Source organism: Cetorhinus maximus, chromosome 13 (assembly GCF_964194155.1).
Source record: "Cetorhinus maximus chromosome 13, sCetMax3.hap1.1, whole genome shotgun sequence".
In the NCBI taxonomy this organism is placed as follows: domain Eukaryota; kingdom Metazoa; phylum Chordata; class Chondrichthyes; order Lamniformes; family Cetorhinidae; genus Cetorhinus; species Cetorhinus maximus.
In genome coordinates, this window is record NC_135891.1 from 10798863 (window position 1) to 10826697 (window position 27835).

General features: G+C 46.7%; 1 protein-coding gene across 1 annotated transcript in view; it reads right to left on the bottom strand.

Moving 5' to 3' along the window:
• LOC144688411 (N-terminal EF-hand calcium-binding protein 1-like) overlaps positions 1-22466 on the bottom strand; it is a 171446-nt gene extending 148980 nt beyond the window's left edge. The window contains exons 1-2 of the mRNA XM_078554908.1: positions 22417-22466; positions 21973-22119 (exon numbers count right to left, since the gene is read on the bottom strand). Of these exons, the coding sequence (XP_078411034.1) occupies positions 21973-22080 (108 nt within the window). The 5' untranslated portion in view covers positions 22081-22119; positions 22417-22466. The remainder of the gene's footprint in view (positions 1-21972; positions 22120-22416) is intronic.
• Positions 22467-27835: the final 5369 nt, after the last annotated feature.

Below are 27835 nucleotides of genomic sequence, written 5' to 3' on the forward strand. Positions count from 1 at the left end.
TCACCCCTCTGCTTTCCAAACTGCCACTCATTTTGCTATTTAATCACATAATAATATAAAAATCAAATGTCATACAAAAATATAAAGACAGGATGGGTGCATTTACAATGCTGATAAAATTGTATCTGTGCATTTTTGTCCAGCCATATTCCGCCCATTAACCCTAGCTTTTCACCTGAAGACTACGTTCGCTTTTGGTTCGTGTACATATGCGCATCAGCTGTTAAACATTTATTGATGCGAAATCAAAACGCTGACCGGACAAGTAAAATGGAATAAATCGCTTTTGAACAAAGTTGATTCATTTTTGCATTAGCTCAAGATTTGCTGAAACGTGGAGCTGTAGAATCCATAAATAGTACCTGAAGAAATGAGGGTTTAATGAATCTTTCAGGGACAACCGTCAACACTTCTGCAGCACGCCTCCCAGTGTCGCAAGGTCGGGAGCATTCAACAACTTACCCAGTGAGTCATTAAAATAATACCAAATGCGTGACTTTTCTTTAAAGGAAGGCGCTTGCTTTTGTATCACATCCTTCTCAAAAATATTTCCAAGCATTTCGTACACAATGAATTATTTTGAAGAGTAGTGATTGTTGTTCAATAGGCAAAAGCGGTAAATGTTTTCTCCACAGCATGATCCATCAACAGCAAGGAGGCTGAGAAGACAATCATAGAATCCAAGAAGGATGCAGCACAGAGGGAGGCCAATCGTGCCTGTGCTTGGTCTTTGAAAGAGCTATCTAATTAGTCCCATTCCCATGCTCTTTCCCCATAGACCTGCACAAAAAAAGGTATTTATCCCTTGTAGAAGTCTCTGCCTCCATTGGCCTTTCAGGTAATTCACTCCAGATCACAACAACTCACTGTATTTTTTAAAAATTCCTCATGTCACCTCTGGTTCTTTTACTAATCACCCTAAATCTGCACCCCCTGGCTACCAACACCTCTGCCATGGGAACATATGGCACTAAGACAATTCAGCACAGCATAGGAAAAGGAAGAGGCCATTCACCCTTCTTCCCACCCCCAACCCGAGCCTGTTCCACCAAACAGTTAGATCATGGCTGACCCATACGAACGTATGGATTAGGAACAAGGAGTAGGGCATTCAGTCCCTCAAGCCTGGTCCGCCATTCCATAAGGTCATTGCTGATCTGATTGTGGACTCAACTCCACTTTCCTGCCTACCCCCGATACCCCCTTGACTCCCAAGTCATCTGCTTCAAAAATATTTCATGATTCTGCTGCCATCGCTCTCTGGCGAAGAGAATTCCACAGACTCACGACCCTCTGAGAGATAAAAACATTCTCCTCATCTCCATCTCAAATGGGAGACTCTTTATTTTTAAACTGTGCCCCCTGGATCTAGTCTCTCCCACAAGGGGGAACATCCTTTCAGCATCCACCCTGTCAAATCCCCTCAAGATCTTATGTGTTTCAATAAGATCGCCTCTCATTCTTCCAAACTCTGATGGATATAGACCCACCCTGTCCAAACCTGCCCTCATAAGATAACCCGCTCATCCCAGGAATCAGCCAAGTCAACCTTCTCTGAAATGCTTCTAATGCAATTATGTACTTTCTTAATTAAGGAGACCAAAACTGCATACAGTACAATAGCCCGTATCTTAACTCCATCTACCTGCCTTGTTTTCGTATTCCTCAATACCATGCCTAACAAGAGGCCATCAATCTCAGTTTTGAAATTTTCAATTGACCCCACCCCCCTCCCCGCCACCAACCTCAACAAAAGATTCCAGATTTCCATCAGTCTCTGTGTAAAAAAGTGCTTCCTGACATCACCCCTGAATAACCTAACTCTAATTTCAAAATTACCCTGTGGTAGAGGAAATATGTCCACCCTATCAATTGCATTAATCATCTTTAATGCCTCCATTAGGTCTCCCCCTGATCTTCTATACTCCAAGCCCAGTCTATGTAACTTGTCCCCATAATTTACCCCTTTTTGAAGATCAGCTTAGATTATGTGCTGAAGTTATGGAATGGAACTTGAACTCAACCTTCAGACTGAACAACTGAGGAACAACTGAGCTACAATGAAATATAATCACATATTGTTGGAAACACTCAGCAGGTCAGGCAGCCATCCGTGGAGAGAGAAACAGAGTTAATATTGCGAGTTATTGACCTTTCACCAGAATAGGCGACCTTTTCCAGTTTTGTTCATCAAGATGACGAATACTTCCATCAAAACCCACATCGACGGCCAGGTAAATATTTTAAAAGCTAACCTATAAAAGTGGTTGGCAAATAAAATTAACCTCTTTTTCCTTTCAGTATTTTTTCCCTCCTTTATCCCCTTGCTCTTTGAGCCTTGAATCGAGCATTTTGTTGGCGGAAACTTTCTTTTAAAACATAATCCAGAAATGATTTATGAAAACTGCAGGCATAGAAAGAGGTCCCTGTGTACCCTGGCCCCACTCTAATGTACACTGGGCCCCTCAGAAAGTCTCGCTGGAAGATGAGGGGGGCATTACCTTAAATTAGAGGAGGCCGTTCAGGTCGTAACATCATTAAGCAATTCCTCACACAAAGACTAGTGGAAACCTGGAACCAGCTCCTCCAAAAAGCTGCTGAAGCCAAAGTTCAATTAAAAATTTCAAATCTAAGACTGATAGATTTTTGCTAGTCAAGGGATACAGAACCAAGACGGGTAAATGGAGTTAAAATGCAGAGCAGACATGATCTAAGTGAACGGTGAACAGCCTCGGGGGATTCAATGGCCTAATCTTGTTGGTACAATTCAATTTTGATAAATCGCTTCCAGTCAATCTGTCCCCTTTTTAAAATCCCTTTTTTGACAAGCTTCTGAAGTGCCTTTTTGTTCCTCTTCCAACCAACTGGCAATTTCTGTACCCATGCAGCAGACAAAGCGCAAGCTAAATGCCAATGGAAGGCTACTTTATATTACCCTGATTACGCATCTTCCCAATTACTCTCTAGAGTTTTTGATATTATATTGCAGCATGTGACATTTCCACCTCCCACATTTGTTCCCATTATAGCTTCCAAGTGAGAACTGCTGAGTCAGTGCCATTAGCAAAGAATGTAACAGCAGTTTTTAAGCAATTAATTAATATTTAACGTACACACTAGGTCAGAGCAGATAATCCACTCCCACCAAGCAGTGAAAGGTTCATTCTGGTCTCAGCAGGGGCTCCCATTTGTTTGTGAAATGAATCTTAGGTGTAAGATAAAATGTCTCTGCAAAACATGGTGCTTTGGAGGATATATAACCCCATATGAATGGGAATTAGAAGTCTGACACCATTTGGAATCTGAACAAACAGGTATCGGCATTGGTACGTAGGATATTGTTTCTAATAAGGACATAAGAAATAGGAGCAAAAGTAGGGAATATAGCCCCTAGAGCCTTCTCTGCCATACAATAACATCATGACTGATCTTGACCTCAACTCCACTTTCCTGCCCGCTCCCCATATCTCTCAACTGCCCTAGAGTCCAAAGATCTGGATCAAAATCCTGGAACTCCCTCCCTAACAGAACTGTGGGTGTGCCTACACCACATGTACTGCAGCAGTTCAAGAAGGTAGCTCACCACCACCATCTCAAGGGCAATTAGGGATGGGCAATAAATGCTGGCCCAGCCAGCGATGCCCACACCCCGTAAATCAATTTTAAAAAGCTTTGAATATATTCAATGACTGAGCATTTACAACCCTCTGGGGTAAAGAATTCCAAAGATTCACAACCCTCTGAGTGAAGAAATTCCTCCACATCTCAGTCTTAAATCATCGACTCGTTATCCTGAGACTACCCCCCCTAGTTCTTGACACTCCAGTTGGGGGGAAATAACCTCTCAGTATCTATCTTGCCACAACCATAAAAGTTTGAGTGTTTCTCATTCTTGTAAGAGAGTATAGGCCCAATCTACAATAAGAGGTTGAGTAGAATGGGCCTAAAGTTACATTTGGAATTAAAGCAAGGAAATAAAGATGGCAGGGATTGAAACCCATTGTGGGCACTAAATTCTATTGTAATTCCCATGGCTGCAGAACCATAAGGGCACAAAAATATCCTGACCTATGAGGCAGAGTACCTCCTCACAGGTCAGAGGGTGAGGCAGAATTGGAAGAAGGATGAGGTCCCTGGTCACTGACGCCCACCTTTAGCCAATGGCTGCAATGTCCGATCGGTAAGTCTCCTGGGAAGAGATTGTTTGGCCTCTCAAGCAGAGGTGGTACAGGACCTGGTGAGGGGCAAGGGGACAGACCTATATAAAGATTATCTTGACATTTCCTTAGCCTCTAATCATGTGATTTCCTGGCACCAACAATTCCTCCATTTCCATCTAGCCATTGCCATCTGTCACTTGTTCTATGTTGTTCTTTCACAGAGTGCTGACCCTTGTTCTGCTGTTCACACATTCTGCTTCCTTACCTTGATGCCACTATCAGCACCTTCTTTAGCCCTTACCACCACCATTAACACTCCCTTTCTCTTGTGTCCATGACACCTTTGTCAATCTCTCCTTAGCCTCCACCTATCACTGACCTTCTATCCAGCTTTACCTGCTCCACCACCCCCTTAAACAGTATAAATTCCATCACGTTTCTACTTCTCTTGAGCTCTGAAGAAGGGTCATAGAGACTCAAAATGTTAACTTTGTTTCTCTCTCCACAGATGCTGTCAGACCTGCTGTGTTTTTCTAGCATTTTCTGTTTTTATTTCAGATTTCCAGCATCTGTGGTATTTTGCTTTTATCTTAAAGATTGGGTCAAATCTCCTTCACCACCTCTTTTTTCTCCCCAATATAAGATTATCTTCCTGTCTCTTCCCAGTTCACTGGGAAGGAATTTGCATATTTTTTGACACCAATATTAGGATTATACATCTTTTTTTCCCCAACAACTCACTTACTGTTACTTATTTCTGAACATTGGAATTATATTTCCAGAATTATACTCATTCTATTTTTTATTCTTTATCACCGTAAGAATTTCAAAATTCGAATGTTGAAAATTCAATCAGTGTCTATAATTTAAATAATTAAGTGCTGTTTTAACACAAACAAGCAACAGGTCACCATGCTATAAACTGCCTAAAGACCAACATGTTAACCATCTCACTGCCGGATATGTTCCACACTATGCCTTTATACAGTTCTTAGACATTTACATCCAACTTTCTGGTAGTTTTTTTTTGTCATAACTGTTAGCTATAGCAGCAATGCAGATCAATTAGCAATTAAAATAAGTATCACTTTGTCCAAAACATGCTGTGATAAGCTTCTATATCAGCCTGTTCAACAATTCAGAGCTCAGGACCCTCCTTACTGGCCTTGGAATCATAGCCAATCTGCTCTAGGTTTCCCTGTTTATTTCAGCACAATTTGGCAATAAGTGGCCAAATCAGTTTCAAAAATAATCACAGAACCTTAAGCACAAATTGCATTCAGTGCAATCCGTGATCTTTACTAGTTTAAAAAAGCATTGCACAAGAAGCAGGCCCCACCCACAAAACTGCCCACGCCCCCAGTTTGAATTAACCATTGTGGCAACCCAGAAGGGAAAAAAAAGTTCGGACCAGTACTCTTATTTCCAAGTTTTTACAGGTGTTCCATTTTAAGGTATACAAGACCAGTTCGGACCAGTACTCTTATTTCCCAGTTTTTACGGGTGTTCCATTTTAAGGTATACAAGACGAGTTTGGACAAGTATTCTTATTTCCCTGTTTTTACTTTTTTTTTGTTCTGGGCAGTTTCCATTAATTACGCCTTTGTGCAGTCCTTCGAGAAGGCATTTAAAATTAAGCATCTTTTTGGATGTGAGAACACTGCTGGATACTGTTTAAAGGCTTTTAAACATATATCTTTCTAATTTACTGAGAAATTTATTGCTGTACACCAACGTAACTAGTAAATGGCTCTGTATAGTCTTTTAAAGCCATTTTTAGTCATTTAAAATCAGGTTACTCACAGGTGGTGACCTAGACACTGTGAATAAAATGCTTACTTTTTGTGGTTGTTTCAAAGAGGTTTCACTGCTACCCTACTTCAATCTGTTACCATGTGTTGTAGTCTTACCATACTGTGATGAGGCTTTGCCAATTCTATGATTGACTTAATATAGTCAGTATGTAATTTTCTAGAAACTATTTATTAAGAACTCTTTACAAAAGCCACCTGGTTTCCTGGACTCAGGCTGTTCTGTGTCTTGTTCTCTCAGAGCCTCTCCCCATCTGACCCTTGATATCATGCTTACATCATCATTAACATCATGGTCTTATTAACATACCATTAATCCATTAACCTACAGTGACAAGCCCATTTTCAGCTGCATTAGTAAATCTACCAGGTTACCACTTGTAAATATATTAAGGAATCTATTTTAACACAAGTTATTTCTTTTCAAAATAACTTCTGAAATGCAATCCAATTGCATTGGTTCATGGTAGATTTTACATTTGGTGATACGCAAATAAGTTTGAGTGGAAATTTGAGGGGAGAAAAGCACTTCCCAAAATGGATGCATATCTGAGTCCAATTTTCACCAGGCTCATTGATTGCAGCCAAAGCAGAAACTTTTAGCCTGCCTCGCCACCTTTTCCTTACTATGATGACCAAAATGAGGCAACAATCTGACCAGATGCTATTTCTTTTCCAACAGTAGTGCAATCTCCTTGGACCTTCCTCAACAGCCTGGATCAGGAGAAGGCCTTTGCTGCTCTTTGAAGAAGGGAAAGGGAAAGGGAAAGGGTGGCATCTACAGAAGAAGTGGCAAAGCTCTAGGGAGTTGGAGGATGTTGGAGCTTAGATCACCCAATATTGGAGACAATGAGGAGACCAGTGTACCCCAACTTTGCCCATAACCTGAAGAGGCCAGCGCACCCCAGCCCCAGGAATCTGGGAGCAGTGAAGCGCTGAGCGCACCCCAGCTCTGGGAAGCCAGGAGCAGCAATGCCCCAGGGGGTAGAGGATTGGAGAAGCTTCTCCAACAGAAGACATTTCAAATCCCGTTCTCTGCACGAACCCCCAGATGCCATACGCACATTTATGGATACAATCTTTACACCCATTTTAAAGCATTTAGTCTCTTACCAAACCTGTTGTCTCTGAGAGTCCCAGACCTTTGGTCTGCTCCTGCATACCCATAGTGTTCACAAATTGCCTCACTTTGGATGGGCTGAGGAAACTGTCCTGAACCTCCCCATTGGAGATGTTACCTGAGGAGAACATCTCCAATGGGGAGGTTCAGGACAGTTTCCTCAGCCCATCGAAAGTGAGGCAATTTGTGAACACTATGGGTATGCAGGAGCAGGCCAAAGGTCTGGGACTCTCAGAGACAACAGGTTTGGTAAGAGACTAAATGCTTTAAAATGGGTGTAAAGATTGTATCCATAAATGTGCGTAGCATTAAATCTACTACGCGATTGTGTTGGACTACCTTGCCAAGGTCAAAGCTGACCTGTTGTTTCTGCAGGAGTGTGCGATACCGCACCTCAGCTCCTACAGGCAATGGTCACCATGGTGGTCCCATGGGCCATCGATCTGGTTGGGAGGAAACGACTCTCGTTCCTCCGGCCTGGGTATTCTGCTGCAGGGAGGCAACTTCACCATCTCCGAGGTTAAGGAGGTGGTGGGCAGGCGCCTCCTCGTAGCAGACGTAATGTACAAGAATGCTCCACTCCGGTTAATTAACGTGTATGGCCCGTCACAAGGGGCCGTGCGGCTGGAGGTTTTTCAGCAGCTCCCACTGCTGCTGGCGACCTCCAGGCCGGTCATTCTGGGCTGTGACTTCAACTGCATCATCGATGTGGCTGGACGATCTGGTAGGGCCGACAGCAGATTGGACGCTACGTCCAGATCCCTGATGGAAACAGTAAAGGATGCCAAGCTGCACGACGTCTTCAGCAACCCTGCAGACGGAGCACAGTGCAGATGCACCTGGTCGTGGCCAGATGGGTCCATCCGTTCCAGGATAGACTTCCAGTTTGTGTCCCGTGCGTTCGCAGTCAGATCCACCGATGTCAAGCCGGTGTTCTTCTCTGACCACTGCCTCCTACTGGCTGACTGTCACTTAGAGGAAAACCAGAGGGTGGGCAGGGGGGCATGGAAGCTAAACGAGCAACTGCTGACCCCAGAGAACATTGAGGAGCTCAAAAGGGATTATAAAGGTTGGAGAACCGTGAAACCCCTCTTTGAGTCCCTGACACACTGGTGGGAAGGGGTCAAGGAAAACATTAAGAGGTTTTTCATCCTCAAAGGCGCCCAGAAAGCTAGAAAGGAACAGGGGGAAATGTCCCGACTCCAGAAAAACATGCAGAACCTGCTCCGGCTGCAGTCGATGGGGGTTGATGTCAAGGAGGAACTCCAAGAGGTGAAGAGCCAGCAAGCCTCACTCTTTGCCTTGGAGGCCTCCAAGATCATTTTCCGTTCCAGAGTCCGCTCCGTGGAGCAGGATGAGACGTGCTCACGTTTCTTCTTCCAAAAGGTACACAGAGAGAGCTCTGTGATCAGCAGCCTGAAGGAAGAAGACGGCTCAGTAAAGTCATCGCAGTCCGACATTTTGAGGATCAGCAAATCCTTTTATGCCGGATTGTATGACGTGAAGCCCACAGACAGCACAGCCTCCCAGTCCTTCCTGTCCTCTATCACGGAGGTCTTAGACAACAGTACACGGGAGAGCCTGGACAAACCGCTAACTCCTGACGAACTGACTAAGGCCCTCGAGTCCTTCGAGAAGAGTAAAACCCCTGGAAGCGACGGCTTGCCGGCGGAGTTGTATTCGGCTCTGTGGGACTGGATCGGCCCTAACCTGCTAGAAGTGTACGAGAGTATGCTTCTGGCCGGCAGCATGTCAGAATCCATGAGGAAAGGCATTATCACCCTCATCTACAAGCACAAGGGGGGAAGGGAGGAAATTAGAAATTGGTGACCCATTTCACTGTTGAATGTGGACTATAAGATTCTGTCCAAGGTCATCGCCAATCGGGTCAAGTCCGCTCCGGAATTGGTGATCCACCCTGACCAGACCTGCGCTGTGCCCGGCAGGAAGATCTCTGACAGCCTCGCGCTACTCAGGGATACGATTGCCTATGTACAGGACAGGGGTGTGGACACCTGCCTCATCAGCCTGGATCAGGAGAAGGCCTTTGACAGAATATCGCATACCTACATGGTGGATGTGCTCTCCAACATGGGGTTTGGGGAGAGAATTCGCAATTGGATGCAACTGCTCTACACTAACATCAATACCGCAGTTTCAATCAATGGGTGGGAATCAGATAGCTTTCCTATTAAACCTGGAGTCAGGCAGGGCTGCCCTCTCTCCCCTGTCCTGTTTGTGTGTTGCATAGAACCCTTTGCTGAGTCCATCAGGAAGGATCTGGGCATAAGAGGAGTGACGATCCCAGGCAGTGGAGGCACTCAGGTCAAAGCCTCCCTGTACATGGATGATGTCGCCGTCTTCTGCTCGGATCCGCTGTCGGTGCGCAGACTGATCCACATTTGCGACCAGTTCAAACTGGCCTCGGGAGCCAAGGTAAATCGTGGGAAGAGCGAGGCCATGTTTTTTGGGAACTGGGCTGACCGATCCTTTGTCCCCTTCACCATCAGGGCTGACGGCCTGAAGGTGCTGGGGATATGGGTTGGAGGGACCGGGGCATGCATTAGAAACTGGAAGGAGCGAGTGTCTATGGTGCAAAGAAAACTGGGCATGTGGGAGAGACGCTCCCTCTCCATTGCGGGTAAGAACCTGGTCATCAGGTGTGAGGCACTCTCGCTGTTGCTGTACGTGGCGCAGGTCTGGCCCATTCCAGACTCCTGTGGGATGGCGATCACCCGAGCATCTTTCGCTTTATCTGGAGGTCGAAAATGGATTGTATTCATAGGGACGCGATGTACAAGCCACTAGATAAAGGGGGAAAAACATGCCCAACATCGCCCACATCCTGATGGCCAACATTGTGTGTGGCTGCATCAAGCTGTGCATAGACCCTCGGTACGCAAACACCAAGTGTCACTATGTGCTGAGGTTCTACCTGTACCCGGTGAAGCGAAGGATGGGTCTGGCCACGCTGCCGCGGAACGCTCCAAGTAGTTGGACCGTGCCGTACCACCTGTCCCTCGTGGAAAAATTTATGCAGAGAAACATCTTTGACCACAAGTCCATTAGGCAGTGGTCGGCACGTAACGTCTTAGAGGCCCTGCGGGAAAAGGAGAGGGTGGATCCTGTGGGATGGTTCCCCGAGCAGAATGTCAAAGTCATTTGGCAGAATGCCTCATCGCCAGAACTTTCCAACAAGCACCAAGATGTACCTTAGCTTAGTGGCGAGAAAGGCCCTCCCTGTCAGATCCTTCCTACACGCCAGGAGTCTCAACCCCTCTGCACGTCGCCCTCGAGGTGGCTGTGGTGGAGATGAGACATTTGTTCATCTCCTTGTGGATTGTGCCTTTGCAAAGAAGGTCTGGAGAGAGATACAGTGGTTTCTGTCGAGGTTCATCCCGAGCAGTTCTGTGACACAGGACTCTGTGTTCTACGGGCTGTTCCCAGGGACACACACCAAGACAAAAATCAACTGCAGCTGGAGGATCGTCAATTCGGTGAAAGATGCTCTTTGGTCTGCCCGAAACTTGTTGGTCTTCCAGTACAAAGAGTTGTCCCTGACCAAGTGTTGCAGACTGGCACATTCCAAAGTCCAGGACTACGTGCTGAGGGACGCACTAAAGCTTGGGGCAGCCGCCGCAAAGGTGCAATAGGGAAAGGTCGCTGTCTAAGACCTTTCTGCCAGAGTGCACCGAGGGTCTGGGAATTGTATAGACCCTTCGGGCTGTACGGCTCACAATGAATGTATGTAGTGGATACTAAAGGTATTATAATTGTATTGAAGCACCTCAGAGTGCAACATGATGTATGTTGGTAACTCCAATACCATTGCACTGTCTGATTGTCTGTAATGACCATATTGAAATGACTGTAATATTCAATGATTGTATTGAAGCACCTCATAATCTATATGGATATGATTGTACTTTTTGTGATGGCCATTTAGAAATGTTTTGTAATGTTCTTTCAGATATTTTATGAATAAAGTATATTTTTCCATTAAAAATTTTTTTTGTTGTCTTGGCATCTGTTGTCCATTAAAATGTGATGGCACTGTCAACATTTGACCAAATAGCCACATTCATGATGCCTCCCTGTTGCAGCGCTTTTATAATTCATTTTTGGGTGGGCGTCATTTCCAATTGCACAGTAATTTAGCAGTTGTTTCTTCAAGGTTAAACCCCAGGTGGTCAAGTTAAAAGTGATCTCTGTTGTGCCATCAAGCATCCTCATTATGGCATCAATTTGAATGACTTTATGTTTCTCAGTATGAAATGCCAATTGCCATTGTGCAGCCAGCTGAACAATAGCTGCTGCTAACTTTGATCAATGCACATTACATAGAATGTGTAAGACAGAGAGAGGCCATTTGGCCCAATTGGTCGTTGCTAGTGTTTATGCTCCATAAGAACCTTGTCTGACCCCTCTTCATCTAACCCCATCAACAGATCCTTCTATTCCTTTCTCCCTCATCTGGTTTTCCCCTTAAATAGGTCTTTGCTACTGGCCTCAGCTGTAAATCCACATTTCTACCACTGTTTAGGTAAAGAAGTTTCTCCCAAATTCCCTATTGGATTTATCAGCTGCTATCTTTTGGTTATGACCCCTAGTTTTGGTTTCTCCCATAAGTGAAAACATCTTCTCTATGTCCACCCAATAAAACCTTCTCAATAAAAATAGGGGGTCACCCATTTAAAATGGAGATGAGGTGAAATTCTTTCTCTCAGAGGGTCATGAATCTTTGGAACTCTCTTCCTGAAAAGGTGGTGGAAGCAGAGTCTTTGAATATTTTTAAAGCAGAGGTAGATAGATTCTTGGTAAGCAAGGGGGTGAAAGGTTATTGGGGGGTAGGTGGGTTGCAGATTTGAGGTTACTATCAGACCAGCCATGATCTTATTAAATGGCGGAGCAGGCTCGAGGGGCAGAATGGCCTACTCCTGCTCCCTGTTAGTATGTTCATATGTTCATAATCTTCAAGACCTCCATCAGCCTTCTCTTTTCTAGAGGAAAGAGCCTACAGACTGTTCCATCTTTCCTAATAGGTATAACTTCTCAGTTCTGGTATCATCCTTGTATATCTTTTTTGCCCCTTCCCCAGTGTCTCTATGTCTTTTTTTTTCCCAATTTGGAGGCTAAAATTGCCTCTTAGAATATTGCTATCCTGCTCAACTTAGCTGTATGGGCAGACCTAGAATGTTTACCTCTTCTTGTCGAGTTCATTGTTCAATATTATGCACATCCTGGTTTCTGCAAGCAATTCCATGTGGACTCCATTAGAGCAAAGCTGCTAACCATTACAGATCAGGCTCTTGTTTCACACATTTCAATTGTGCAATAAAGCACTCTAGATACAGTGAGTAACTTCCTGTGAGTTGCAAGTACTTGCTCTCTGGTTGTCAGTTGTGGCTCAGTGGGTAACACTCTCACGTCTAAATCAACAAGTTGTGGATTCAAGTCGAGACCCACAGGCTTGAGCACAAAAAAAACCAGGATGATGTACAAGTTCAGTTCTGAGGGAGAGCTGCACTAATAGAGGTTCTGTCCCTCATATGAGCCCTCCCCATAGCCTCCGATCTTGTCTGCCCCCTCCGATGGGCATAATACGTCCCACGGCACTGTTTTGAAGAGCGGGGGGAGTTCTCCCAGGTGCCCTGCCCAATATTTATCCTTATTAATCAACATCGCTAAAACAGATTACTGGTCATGTATCTCATTGCTGTTTTTGGGACCTCAAAGTGTGCAAATTGGGTGCTGTGTTCCAACTACAACAGTGACTATACTTCAAAAAAGGTTGTGGAAAGTGCTATATAGATATTTTTTTTTCCTCTCTGAGGCAAAATGTGTGGTTAGCATGCTACAGGACTAGCAATAATCCTTTCACCACAGTATAGTGTGCTGGTGAAGCTACGAGTCACCCACCCCTCATTTCCAACACTGCTTGTTGGCTGGGAGTCAGCAAGAAGAGGGGCATTTTCTATCTGCCAGGAGGCAAGAGGATTCGCTGGCATGCTGCCCAGCGCAACTGCACAGAGTTGGCAAAGCGGGGGCATGCCAGGTATGTCGCCCTTACCACATGGCTGCAATGGAGGAAGAGGATCAATGACCTCCCAAAAATAACCAAACTAAGTGTCCTGCCTCACATCTATCCAGTAGCCCTGCACTACCAGTTGCCCCAGAATCCACCACTGTTTCCCCACTACAATCGCTGGCACACACTTCACCCCACCTGCTGCTCCCACTGCATCTCCTGTTAATGCCTTCACCTCCTCAAGTCTCTACCATCTTCCATACACCAGCAACTCAATTCTACCTTCAAATGGACATCCTCAAAACATCTCACTACTGATGTTGACTCACTACTTGCGAGGCAAGGTTGCTCACTATAACAGGGAGCAAGAAGAAGCCTCAGGAGAAGGTCCAGATCCAGGTACTCTTCCCCACTTGAAGAGGAGGTCATGGAAATCTTGGACAGGGGCCATGCCATAAAACATGGTGACTCGCAAAGGCTGCAAGGTGAACATGAAGGGTTTTTAACCATCTTCCCTTCTCATTTAAATCTCACCTTTAAACCTTTTGCAGCTGTTTTCAGAAGCCACACACCTGATTATCCAAGGCCGCAAACTCTTCTTCCTTTCTTATATTTCAGCACCAAAAAATACACAGCCCTCAGGAAAAACAAGGGTGGCATTACTCAATAGGAAGTGCCACTCAACCTTACACTTGAAGACACCAGCTCAGAGGTTGACACTGGCATAGTTCAGGGGACCTGTGTTTGGAGATTCACCTAGTACATGTGTAGGACTGAGAGCAGTGAGATAAGATGGCCCAGGTAGCAGCTCAAATTATAAGCCTCAATCTATTTTATGATTAATTCCCATATCATCTGCTGCCCTTGTTCTACTAGGTGATAGAAGTTGCAGGTTTGGAAGGTACTGTCACAGGAGCCTTGGTGAATGGCTGCAGTGCATCTTCTAGATGGTACTCAGTGCTGTGCACTGATGGTTGAGTAAGTGTTTAAGGTGGTGGATAGGATGTCAGATAAGCAGGCTGCTTTGTCCTAGATGGTGTAAAGCTTTTTGAGTGTTGTAAGAGCTGCATTCATCCAGGCAAGGGGGAGGATTCCATCGCACTCCTGACTTGAGCCTTGCAGATGCTGACAGGCTTTGGGGAGTCAGGTGGTGAGTTACTCTCCACAGGATTCCTAGCCTCTGGCCTGATCTTGTAGCCACGGTATTTATACGGCTAGTCCAGTTCAGTTTCTGGTCAATGGTAACCCCTAGGATGTTGATAGCGGGGGATTCAGTGATGGTAATGCCATTGAATGCCAATGGAAGATGGTTAGGTTCTCTCTTGTTGATGATCATTGCCTGGCACTTATTTTTTGCGAATGTTACCTGTGGAACTTGGTGCAAAAGATGTAGGCTGCAGAGGCTGTAGAATTTTGAAAGACCCGAAGCTCAATACAAGTAGACGGGAAAAGATAAAGAAGGGAGCATTTTGGAAATCAGCATTGTGAGGGAGATGATTTCAACACCAGGAGATAAAAAAGGGGTGAGTGGTACATGCAGTAACAGGGGAAACTGTGGGTTACAACTGGGATGGGAGGTGTGCGCAATTTATCTGGCCCCACTACTCCTCAGGTCACACCATTAGTTTAAAAGTTTAACTCACACATCAAAATGGCCAATTATTCACCTTTGCTACTGTTAGACCCAGAATAAAAGAGACTTGAACAGGCTTCTTTCAATAAACTCAGGATAATTGCATTATAAAGCAATTTTTTTTCAAACAAGTTGCAAGAACTGGGTTAACACACAATTGTACTCTGGAAGTATAACTATCTATCCCTTTTAAAAATACCCCAGCATGCATACAAATACACACACACACACACAAGCAAAGGGCAAACAGATAGGGTCTCTCTGCAGAAATGCACTTTAGGTGATAGGCAATATAAAGGATAAAATTTGCAGGGTTTCAATGCTGTCGGTCCAGAGCTCCCTTGTGTGAAGATGGGCCACTGGTTCTGGTAGATATCTGGAGGTTCTCACCAACGGAGCTTTGGCGTGGCAGAGAATATAGCCAGGTCAATCCCTCTTATCTCAACCTCTCAGGTTTCCAAAAAGCAGACAAGTTCCAGTGAGGATTCTTAGCTGGATACTAACAACCACTTTATTTCAGGCAAGGCAAGGTAAGAAGGCAAGCTAGGCAGCTTTTACTTTCTCAGTTCAGTCCCAACTGAAGTCAACCAGTTTTTTATCCATCAGTTAAAGTGATTGCAATGCAAACAAGCACACAGTTCTTATCCCCTCAAGTACCATGCTGATCAGGTGAATTCTTGGAAAAGGCATGCTTATTGACAATTCCACGGTGATCTTTTGACCTTTTGGGAAAAAAACTCCAATTCAGCACCCAAAGGTGCAAATAATGCACTGTTCTTCCAAATTTTAAAAGAAAAATCCAGTTTGTACTGTATAAGTAATCCAGAGGCCCAGACTAATGTTCTGGGTTCAAGTCCCACCACAGCAGCTAGTGAAATTTAAATTCAGTCAATAAATCTGGAACTAAAGTCTCAGTAATGGTGACCATGACAACTCTCATTGATTGTTGTAAAGCCCCATCTGGTTCATTAATGCCCTTTAGGGAAGGAAATCTGCCATCCTTACCTGTGACTCCAGACCTACAGCAATATGATTGATTCTTACCTGTCCTCTGAAATGGCCTAGGCAGCCTCTCAGTTCAAGGGCATTTTAAGGATGGGCAACAAATGCAGGCCTTACCAGTGACGCTCACATCCCATGAAAAAATAAAAGAGAAAAAATTCCAGGGTGGAGGAATGTGATCTACGCACCTGACCAGAGGAGATCAGGGTCGAGGGAACATTGGAGGACTGGGAAAACGTCTAAAGGAGGGAAAATCGGTCGAAACTTGGAGTTCAGTTCTACAACTCAAATACAGCGAATCCTTTCACATTCTCTGGCACTCTTTTGCCATGGCTCTGGTGTTCTGGCAGTTAAATGTCTTGCTTTTCTCCCCCCACCATCCTTGCCAAATACTGCACCCCATTCCCCTGCATTCAACCTCTTCACAGGCCTTCACTACAGCTGCTACAGAACCAGCCTCAGGAAGGTGCACAGGAACAAGCCCTAGTTTCTGCTGCTTTAGTTGTGTTGGCCTCACAGACTAATATCCATAATTCGCTGGGTATTCTCGCCAACGCAGGGTGGCCACTGACACTGCATGTGCACTTATCCACACGTGCTTCAGAAGCGCCTTCCAAACCCACGACCGCTACCATCTAGAAGGACAAGGGCAGCAGATAGATGGGAACACCACAACCTGGAAGTTCCCCTCCAGGTCACTCACCGTCCTGACTTGGAAATATATCAGCCGTTCCTTCACTGTCGCTGGGTCAAAATCCTGGAACTCCCTTCCTAACAGCACTGTGGGTGTACCTACACCACATGGGCTGCAGCAGCTCCAAGAAGGCAGCTCACCACCACCTTCTCAAGGGCAAATAGGGATGGGCAATAAATGCCGGCCTAGCCAGCAATGCTCACATCACATGAATGAATAAAAAAACCCATTAAAATCTGCTCAATTGCATTTTAAAGGGAGTTTGAAGTGTCCAGCCTCTATGTACATCCCTCCATGTTTAGAATTGATGCATGTCATAGAAAAAGAGAAAGCTAAAGGAAATTACTTAGGCAAAAATGGACAATGTATTTTATTCTGAATAAAATAATCCTTTCTGGTTCCAAAATCCTAAAAAAAAGAGAAACTAATTGGAGAGAATAAGTATTTCATTCAGGTTGGGGGAATGAGTAGGGTTCTGATCTCCACAATGACATCACAGAGTGAAGCTGTGCGACTGCGCATGTACCGCATTGGCAGCAAACACAGCCATCCATAATCCACCCACATTTAGGCGGGTAGCACGAGCTGGACCAGGCATGAGCTGCTCCGATGGTCATCCTGATAATGAAAACTTATAAATGGAAATTATCTAAAAGATGTGTTTTGAAGATTTCGAGTGACGGGGCAGTGAATATTTCCTCTGGCAGCTTGTTCCACTGCGGAAGAAAGATTCCTGATAGACTGTCTCGGAAACAAATGATCTCTGTAGTTTGTGTAGACGATTACCTAGTGTTTTGTCAATGCCGGAGGCCATCAAGTACTTGTTTCTGTCAATTTCCACCAGTCCATTCCATATTTTATAGAACACAATCAGTCGATTTTTCTCCCTCCTTTTGCTGTAGCGATTCCCATTCCAAATCTTTAATCAAGGATGTAACACTGGTGCATTTCCCAAACTGATTCGGGAAGAATAATGCAGCACATTTTTGGATCGCTTCAGTTTTATTTACATCTCACGCCACATAAGGACCCCACACACAGAGCTGGACGAACAAATATTCGGTATAAGCTATAACATAAGCTGATATTTTTGTTGCAATACCAAAGATTCCTCCTCAGAAATTCGAAAACCCTGTTTTGCCTTGGATGTTGTCTGTTGAATGTAGAATCCCCATTGAAGATTGATTTAAGATGAACCCCAGGAATGCCTGTGTAACCATCTGTTGGAGAATTTGATTTAACTTAAAGCCATCTGTTGGTGGATCCTTGTCAAGAAGACATAATAATGTCTATAATTTTATTGGAAATTATTTTAAAATAGGGTTCCAATGGTGTCTGTGTCTATGTGTGTGTATATATGCGTGTGTCTTAATTGGATTAAAGCCAGCTGGTCTAGATGCTTTGATGTATAGAAGAGTTTGAAATGTTAATTAGGTGGGAAGTCACAAGGTGAAGTGTAAAGGGGGAAAATTTGCATTTTTAAATAAACCATTCAAAAGAATGGGTAAAATATTACACTTGGCCAGAAGAAGCCAATGTGTTTACTTTTTCCAAAACTTACTAATAAAATTGGTGTTATGAAAGGGTTTTATTGTAGAAGAGGTGAAGTTCAAAAAATTCTAGTGATACATTGAGAGTTTGCATTCAAAGAGGAAAATATGTATAAAGGAAGAGAAGGCTATTGGTACCGTTAGACCATAAGATGTAGGAGCAGAAGTAGGCCATTCGGCCCATTGAGTCTGCTCTGCCATTCAATGAGATCATGGCTGATCTGGTAATCCTCAACTCCACTTTCCTGCCTTTTCCCCATAACCCTTGATCCCCTTATTGATTAAAAATCTTGTCTATCTCAGCCTTGAATAAATTCAACGACCCAGCTTCTACAGCCCTCTGCGGTAAAGAATTCCACAGATTGACTACCCTCTGAGAGAAGAAATCCCTCCTCATCTCTGTTTTAAATGGGTGCCCCCCTTACTCTGAGATTATGCCCTCTGGTCCTAGACTCTCCCACAAGGAGAAACAACCTCTCAGCATCTACCCTGCCAAGGCCCTTAAGAATCTTGTGTGTTTCAATAAGGTCGCCTCTCATTCTTCTAAACTCCAGTGAGTACAGGCCCAACCTACTCAACCTCTCCTCATAAGAAAATCCTTCCCTACCCCGGGATCAACCTAGTGAACCTTCTCTGGACTGCCTCCAACGCCAGTATATCTTTCCTTAGATAAAGGGACCAAAATTGGTCGCAGTATTCACGGTAAAAGAAGAGGGATTCTAAGACTGTAAGCCTCAAGCCGCTGTCTGCAAGGACCCAGAGCTGAAAGAAACTCATTTTGAATGTGACTGTCCAGGGCGTGCTTTCCCTGGGTCTGTTTAAATCTATGTGTTTTACTGTTGCCTTAACGGGGATGTAGCTGAGAGTCAGATTAATTAGGGGATCTTTTAGAAGTTACCATAGTAATTTGTAGACGTATGTATGTGCTTAAAATATTTTAATTAATAAATGTTTAATTTAGTTTTATAAAAAGTTGTTCCAAGTTTCCCTCTGGGATTTGAACAACTCCGCATTTACCATCGGCTATGTCATAATGATCCTTTTGTTGGTGATCAACTTGACATAGCATTTTTTGGCATTGAATGTGATCTACCATTGGTCCTGCCATTTTTGCAATTCCAGAAGACCATCTAGGAGTGAACTGATAGGATCTTGAGTGTGTGATCCTGATGCGTAAACCACGCAGTCGTCTGCAAATTGTCACACCCTGTTTTACAATTTGTCAGGAAGGTCCTTTATGCACGTCAAGAAGAGTGAAGGTCCTAACACAGTTTCCATGGGCACGCTGGAGAGGACATCTCTAGGAGAGAATGATTCCCATCACACATCACCCTTCCTCCTTCTGTTGGTAAGGAAGTGCCGGATTCAATTTAATAAGGGCCCCCTGATTCTATCTTAGTGAAGTGTGGACAAGAACATTTCATGGGGAATTTTGTCAAAGGCTTTTGAGAAATCTAGTATTGCCATGTGAATAGTTTCATCTCTTTCGAGACTTGATGGTAGGTCATCGACAATCTGTAAAAGCTGTGTTTCGATAGGTGTGTTTCAGTGCCAGGCAATGACCATCTCCAGCAAGAGAGAATCCAACCATCACCCTTTGACATTCAACGGCATTACCTTTGCTGAATGCCCCACTATCAACATCCAAGGGGTGTTACCATTGACCAGAAACTGAACTGGACCAGCCATATAAACATTGTGGCTACAAGAGCAAGTCAGAGGCTGGGAATTCTGCAGAGAGTAACTCACCACCTGACTCCCCAAGGCCTGTCCACTATCTACAAGGCACAAGTCAGGAGTGTGATGGAATACACTCCACTCCACTCGCCTGGATGAGTGCAGCTCCCACAACACTCAAGAAGCTTGACACCATCCAGGACAAAGCAGCCTGCTTGATTGGCATCCCATCCACCGCCTTCAACATTCACTCCCTCCACCACTGACACACAGTAGCAGCAGTATGTACCATCTACAAAGTGCACTGCAGCAACTCACCAAGGATCCTTCGACAGCACCTTCTAAACCCACGACCACTACCACCCAGAAGGATAAGGGCAGCAGATGCATGGGCACACCACCACCTGGAAGTTCCCCTTAAGTCACTCACCATCCTGACATATCGCCATTCCTTCACTGTCGCTGGGTCAAAATCCTGGAACTCCCTTCCTAACAGCACTGTGGGTGTACCTGCATCACATGGACTGCAGCAGTTCAAGAAGGCAGCTCACCACCGCCTTCTCAAGGGAAATTAGGGCTGGGCAATAAATGCTAGCCCAGCCAGCGATGCCCACATTCCATGAATGAATGAATAAAGAAAGTCTATTTAACTCAGCCATGAATAAATTCAATGACCCAGCCTCCAGTGCTTTCTGGGGACGAGAATGCCACAGGGAGTAGGGTGCATCTCCATCCCTCAGACTTTGCTCATGTGTCAATCCAGACGGACAATTTGACTGCAGAGGACACCAGAGCTGAGCCCGATGCTGCCTTTGTTTGATGTCCAAGTGTGCGCGTTTCCAGCAGGGGGCTCCTGGATAGCAATCAGGAGGAGAAACTCTGTTCAATCTTTCAGGCAATGCAGCCAATTAAAACTCCCCAGCTGCGATCAGTACAAACCGGGGAGGGAAGGCCTGCATTCATATAGTGCCGTTCATGACATCAGGGCATTCCCAAAGTGCTTTACAGCCAAAGAAGCCGTTGTTTTGGAATGCAGTCAAAGTTGCAAGGAAGTGAGACTGCCAATTTGCACACAGCGAGAACCCACAAAACAGCAATGAGATAAATGGCCAGATAATCTGTTTTATTGATGTAAGGTCACAGACCTGAAACGTTAACTCTGTTTCTCTCCCCACACAATGCTGCCTGACCTGCTGCGCTTTTCCAGCGCTTTCGATTTATGTTTCAGGTTTCCAGCGTCCGTAGTGTTTGGCTATTGCATTGCTGTTATAAGAATATTGCTCGAGGGATAAATGTTGGCCAAGACACCGGGGAGAACCTCCCCTGCTCTCCTTCGAGATCTTTCACATCCACCTGAGGGGGCAGGCGGGGCCTCGGTTTTACATCCAATCCGAAGAGACGGCACCTTCGACAGTGCAGCACTCCCTCGGTACTGCGCTTGGGTGTCAGCCTCGGTTCTGCGCTACGGTTTCTCAGTGGTTTCTGATTCAGGGGCGTGAGTGCTGCCACCCCTGAGCCAAGAGACGGAGAGCCGGAAAAGAATTCCCGGGCAACTTTCCTGGATGGTTAACAGCAACAGGGCAAAGTTACATCTTATTGTAAAAATCCACAATCCTGACTGACTGCCTCGAGACGTTTTCACAGTAAAAGGCTGCACTAGACAAATAGTCACAGCGAGAACACACAATCTGCTGCAGCAGAAGATAAACATAAATAACAGCTGCTTCACACTTAAGGGTCAGACGCACCCTATCCTTAACGCTTTTTCCAGCACCTGATTTTGGAGTGGGGAGAGGGAACTGAAAACAGCTCCCACCACCGCACCCCCACCTCCCAAACCACCACCCCCACCCCAACCCTGCACCAACGCTGAAAGAAAAGATCAATTTTTTTTAAACTTAATAACTGATGCTAAGCTACTGCTGCACCTGAAGAAAATTAGTTCCTAAATTTTGGGGGCTGTTCCATCCCTGGTGAATTTAACTCACACCACCAACTGAAAGTACCGCTCCGACCGCAGCTCACCGGAGTTCGGTAAGACGCGACGCAGAGGAAAGGAACCTGGCTCAGTACACATTCCCGGCTGTGCTATAACCACATTTAGTTCCAGCCAGACAAAACCGTTCGGAGGCTCTGAGAATATCAATGAGGTCTCACCTAGGCTGTTAAATCAGGCCCCGCGCATTTTCTTTTTTTTCCCCCCTCTCTCTGCTCTGCTTGAAAATCAGAAAAGATTTCATAGAAATAAGAATCTCAACCGGTCCTGAGACCCACCGCGCCTTGCAGTTAATACTCACGTCAATGAATACCGGCACACCCGTGGTGGCATGGCCGCTGGCAGAGTTATTTTCTGTGTGTTTCCCTGCCTGGAGACACAGTGTGATCATTTCAGTGCAAGCCATCATTTCTGGCTCGAATCGAAGGGGAGCAAAAGGCAAAAGAGGCTTCAAAACAAAAGAACACACACAGGAAATCTCGAATTCAAAAAAAAAAAATCAATTCCCCCCCCCGACCCCCTTCCCCCCAGATTATTAATTTTTTTGACCCCTTTTCTATTTTCAGGAACTCTTCAGGTTCAGAAGCCTTTCCTTGTTGCTGTGTGTGCGGGCATGAGATTGTAGAGAATTGAGCGTGAGCTGCTGATAACTGCTTGAGCTACACACACACACACACACACACACACACACTCTCTCTCTCTCTCTTTCTCCCCCACCGCCCGCCCAACCACCTTCAAAACATACTCAGCATTATAGCAGCAGTCGAACTTTCGGATTCAACGCCCACCCCCTCTCTGCCCACGCCGATTGGCTCTCGCTCCGTACTCCCGATCCAGTCCTCGACGCCCAGTGCTTTGCTTTTGACTGTCAGTCACTGCAGCTCCGGCTCGACTGGCTGCTGCATCTGCTTACAGGATTTAACTGTCTCCCTGCAAAGACGTTTAAAGGGAGAGAATTCCTTCTGATACAGAAATATCGGACGTGGAACAACTACAGCCTGAAGCCAGCAAGGCAACATAGATTCATTTTGAGGGGGAGACTAGGTAAACACGTGAAGGAGAAAGGAATAGAAGGATATGTTGATGGGTGAGGTAGCGTAGGAAAGAGGCTTGTGTGGAGGATAAACACCAGCATGGACCAGTTGGGCCGAATGGCCTATTTCTGCCCCTGTAAATTCAATGTAAAAATATAAAACATGGGGGCTAAGCTCTTTGTCCGTTTTATTTATTCCCCAAACCCAACTCTCTTTAATTATACGACGCTACAAACTTCAGGTAGGGTGGGCAGGGTGATAATTAATCTCCTTTCTCCAAGCTTCAGAGGGTGGGTGTGATCAGAGACTCCCCACCCTGTTCATCATCCAGTGACCAGGGCTAGAAAGTATAACGTGCGAAGATTAGGGGAGGGCGGGGTAAAGTGGTTCACCGATCCCTCACTGGGCTCACCCCATGAGGAACAGCCACTGTATCTTTGGAACTGTTTCCCAGCATTAAGTCAGTTTTAGGTTTAGGGTAATCTTTATCCTTCAGTACAGGCAGATGGGCGCAATAGACACATACCACTAATTCACCAGCTGAATGTCAGCGATGGCTCAGCTGGTAACACTCCTGCCTTTCAGTTCAAATCCCACTCCAAGACTTGAGCACAAAAATCAATGTTGCGGTCCAGTGGTGTACTGAGGTCACATGCCTCAGGTGTCCCCTCAGATGGATGTAAAAGATTTTATGGGACTATTCTAAAGAAGAGCAGGGGAGTTCTCTCCCTACTGTCCTGACCCAAAAACGTATCCCTCGAACAGCGTAACGAAAACAGGTTGTCTGGTTACCACCTGGACAGCTGGGCCGCTCATCTCCGGGTCAGTTGTGACCCCTAACGTTCCACACTGTCTGGCTCACCTTCAGTTAGTGGCCATGGAGCGGGGGTGGGTGATGGTTTCAGTCTCCCACATATTTAATTGGGTGGAGATTTCTGCTCCTGTACTACTGGATGTCCAAGGAGCAGCCCCGATACCGCAGAAAGAGCGGAAGGGTTGAGAGGGCTCGGAGAGGATGAGCTGGGTTTCATCAGCATAGGTGTGGAACCTGAGGAGCAGCAGCATGTAGGTGAGAAATAGGAGGGGGGCCAACGTTCAAGGCCATGGGCCAAGTGCTAGTAAATGGGATTAGGTAGGTAGGTCAGGTGTTTCTTATGTGCCGGTGCAGACTCGATGGGCCGAAGGGCCTCTTCTGCACTGAGAGATCTTGTGAGGAGAAGGCCCTTACTTGGGGGACTCCAAAGGTTACAGCAGCAGTACGGATGCCTTAGAAGAACACAAGAATTAGGAGCAGGAGTAGGCCATTCAGCCCCTCGAGCCCGCTCCACCATTCAATAAGGTTATGGCTGATCTAATTGTGGCCTCAACCCCACTTTTCTGTCCATCGCCTCCAACCCTTAACTCCCTTGTCGATCAAAAATCTGTCTAACTCTGCTTTGAATTCATTCAATGATCCAGCCTCCAGCGCTTTGTGCGGAAGAGAATTCCACAGGCTAACAACCCTTTGACAGAAAAATGTTCTCCTCGTTTCTGTCTTAAATGGGAGAACCTTTATTTTTAAACCGTGTCGCCCTTACAATAGCTGGGGGTTCATGCTGGTCTACTAATTGTCCAGGGTGACATTGCTCTACAGTGAGCAGCGACCCCCCCGCCCCCGGCCAAGTGTGGGCCTGGGTTCTCCTGCCAGGATCCTAGTATCAGGCCTGGCTCCAAGTTACAGTTGCCTCCAAGCCAGATCATCATAGGTCCAAGAACAACTTCAGAAAATCGAGCACATTATCCAGGCCAGCAAGGAGGGAGTGCTGCACTGTCAGAGGCACTGGCTTTCAATGAGATGTTAAAATCGAGGCCCAGTCTGCCTTCTCCGCTGGACTTATTCGTATATTTGAAAAAAAGCGAGGGAGGAGTTCTCTCCCGCGCCTCCGTCAATATTTCTCTATCGACCAACATTAGTAAAAGAAACAGGTTATCTGATCGTTATTCGCATGGGTATTTGTGGGATCTTGCTGGGCACCGATTACTTTTTTTTTTAAAAAGCGGTAGCCAACGTAACAAATGCAGAGACAGATTTATTTTACAGCTTATTTTTAATTTTCATGTTAAAACTTTATACAAACAAAATATATTATATATATATATATGTATATACACACACACACACACACACACACACGTACACACAAAAACATATACACGAGCAACTGATGACTTTTTGCTTAATCAAGGCATAGTGAACTCTGTTGAGAACAGTGTGTCAAGTTCAATCAGTGACTCACGGATAATAAAAACTCTGGGAGAGTGAATCGTTTCATCAACGTACAGGTGGATTGGTCTGAAGAGAGCACACGGGGCACACCTTGTGCCGCTCAGTTTCAACGGTTACGATTCTGCCTACGGACACCATAAGCCCCTGTCCAAACACCTCCCCCTCGGCCCCCTCCAAGTCACAGCAGGGCCCGTTACACCACAGACAGGTGGTGAAAGCAGCAAGAGACAGCGTGGGAAAGCTGCATCTTTCACGCCTGGATGGTGACTTCAACCCCACTCGGTCAATGAGAAGAGGCTGGGAAGGGATAGTAACAACATGGCATGGAGTCAACGGGCCGAATAGCCTCTTTATTTTGACTGTCTATTAGACGGGCTTCCTTGCCCCCCATTGGGGTCAAGGGGCTCCCACGGAAAATCACACGGGAAGGATCCTGGGCAAGGGCCAGGGCCGCGATGGTATTCCACACACTCGAATACCCTCGCCACCTGTGCACCACACTCGAAGAATGCCCAGCAGGGAGAGGCAGCAGAGGGCAGCCAGCTACCCCACGAACCCGTGCCCACTCTCAAACAGTGAGCACCTAATGGTAGGGGTGGGGGGAGGAGGAGGAGGAGGAGGGGGATGGGCAAAGAGAGAAGGCTGAAAGACACACACACACACACACACACACACACACACACACACACCTCTTAAAGACCCTTCCCTCCATCAGAGCCCAAACAGGATCGCAAACCAGTCCTATTCATTTCGAAGCCACAGTGGTTTTGTCAGTTAAGGTGTCACTGATGCCGTGTAATCAGGTAGAAGCTTACAACTAAATAAGTTAAGGTTAACCAGGAACTCCATAAACAGACCACACACTTCCCAAGAGTCAAACCCAGTGACTCACTGATAGGTGTGCGGTCTCTACAGATACATATATTCAGGCTGGTCTCCGTAAGCCTGGGCGGAGGAGGAGGGGGTCGGGGAGGTTGGAGGAGGAGGGGGTCGGGGGAGTTGGAGGAGGAGGGGGGTTGGGGGGCGGGGAGGGGGGAATCAGCAGTCTTACACTTGCTGACTGTGGCTGGATAAAATTTAAAACTGGCTATTTATTATTTTTGAAGGTCTCTTTTGTAAATAACAAGGCTGTCATTTCAAAGGGAGAATCCTGCCTTGAATCTCCAAACGCTACAGCAGCCCTGGTGACAACATTGTCATGGTAACTAAGGCAATAGCTGGTTAAAATGAACAATTCCAAGCGGTGGTAGGTGGGGGAGAGCGCACGGGGGGGGGAAAGGGGGGAGAGCGCGGGGGAGAACACGCGAGGGGAAAGGGGGGAGAGCACGGGGGGGGAAAGGGGGGAGAGCGCGGGGGAGAACACGCGAGGGGAAAGGGGGGAGAGCGCGGGGGGGGAAGGGGGGAGAGTGCGCGGGGGGGGGAAAGGGGGGAGAGCGCGGGGGAGAAAGGGGGAGAGCGCGCGGGGGAAAGGGGGGAGAGCGCGCGAGGGGAAAGGGGGGAGAGCGCGGGGGGGGAAAGGGGGGAGAGCGCGCGGGGGAAAGGGGGGAGAGCGCGCGGGGGAAAGGGGGGAGAGCGCGCGGGGGGGAAAGGGGGAGAGCGCGGGGGGGGGAAGGGGGGAGAGCGCGGGGGGGGGAAAGGGGGGAGAGCGCAGTGGGGGGGAAAGGGGGGAGAGCGCGGGGGGGGGAAAGGGGGGAGAGCGCGGGAGGGGAAAGGGGGGAGAGCGCGGGGGGGGAAAGGGGGAGAGCGCGGGGGGGGGAAGGGGGGAGAGCGCGGGGGGGAAAGGGGGGAGAGCGCGCGGGGGGGGAAAGGGGGGAGAGCGCGGGGGGGGGAAAGGGGGGAGAGCGCGGGGGGGGGAAAGGGGGAGAGCGCGGGGGGGGAAAGGGGGGAGAGCACGGGGGGGGAAAGGGGGAGAGCGCGGGGGGGGAAAGGGGGGAGAGCGCGCGGGGGGGAAAGGGGGGAGAGCGCGGGGGGGGAAAGGGGGAGAGCGCGCGGGGGGGGAGGGGGGAGAGCGCGGGGGGGAAAGGGGGGAGAGCGCGGGGGGGGAAAGGGGGGAGAGCGTGGGGGGGGAAAGGGGGGAGAGCGCGCGGGGGGGGAAAGGGGGAGAGCGCGCGGGGGGGGAGGGGGGAGCGTGATGGGGAAAGGGGGGAGAGCGCGGGGGAGAATGAGTAGTGATGGGTGGGGCTGGGGGACACCAGCTCTGATACACTCCCCCTCACCCATAACCTTTTGGGAATTAAACCAGATGCATATTTTATTTTATATTGAAAGCCTTTAGACAGAAAAGTGTTCCAGGGACGTGGTATATCTAAAGCTTAATAAACAAACATGAAAACTAAGGTACACAACAGTTTAGTTATAAATCTGAGCTGTGGAATATCAGGATAGGGATCAGGAAAATTGTATAAACATGAAAAATAATTCTGCACATAATAAACTGACCAGCCACCTGCTCCCAGGCTGTACATTAGCCCCACCTACTGGCCAGAGCAAGATCAGCAGCAGGGCAGGGAATTTAAGGCCTCATGGGTGTGATCAAATCATCTTTTGGAGGTTGTGCAGTCAGAAGATTCAGTCATTATTTTCAAATAACGACTCAAATAATCTTTTGCCCTGTGGAGTATTGGATGGGGCGGTGAATACTGCGGCATACCTCATAATGGAATATTCTTGCAGGCATCACACAGGGTTTATATGTGGACATTGACGGAGTCTTGGGTAAGTGAAGGTGCCCAGCAAGGGGTCTTCTTCAGGAGTGGGGGGGAGGGGAGGGGAGGGGTGGGAAGGGGGGGAGAGGGGAGGAGGTGGGGGGGGTGCAGAGATGAGGGGGAGGGGAGGAAAGAAAAAAAAAACCCCAGAAAATAAGA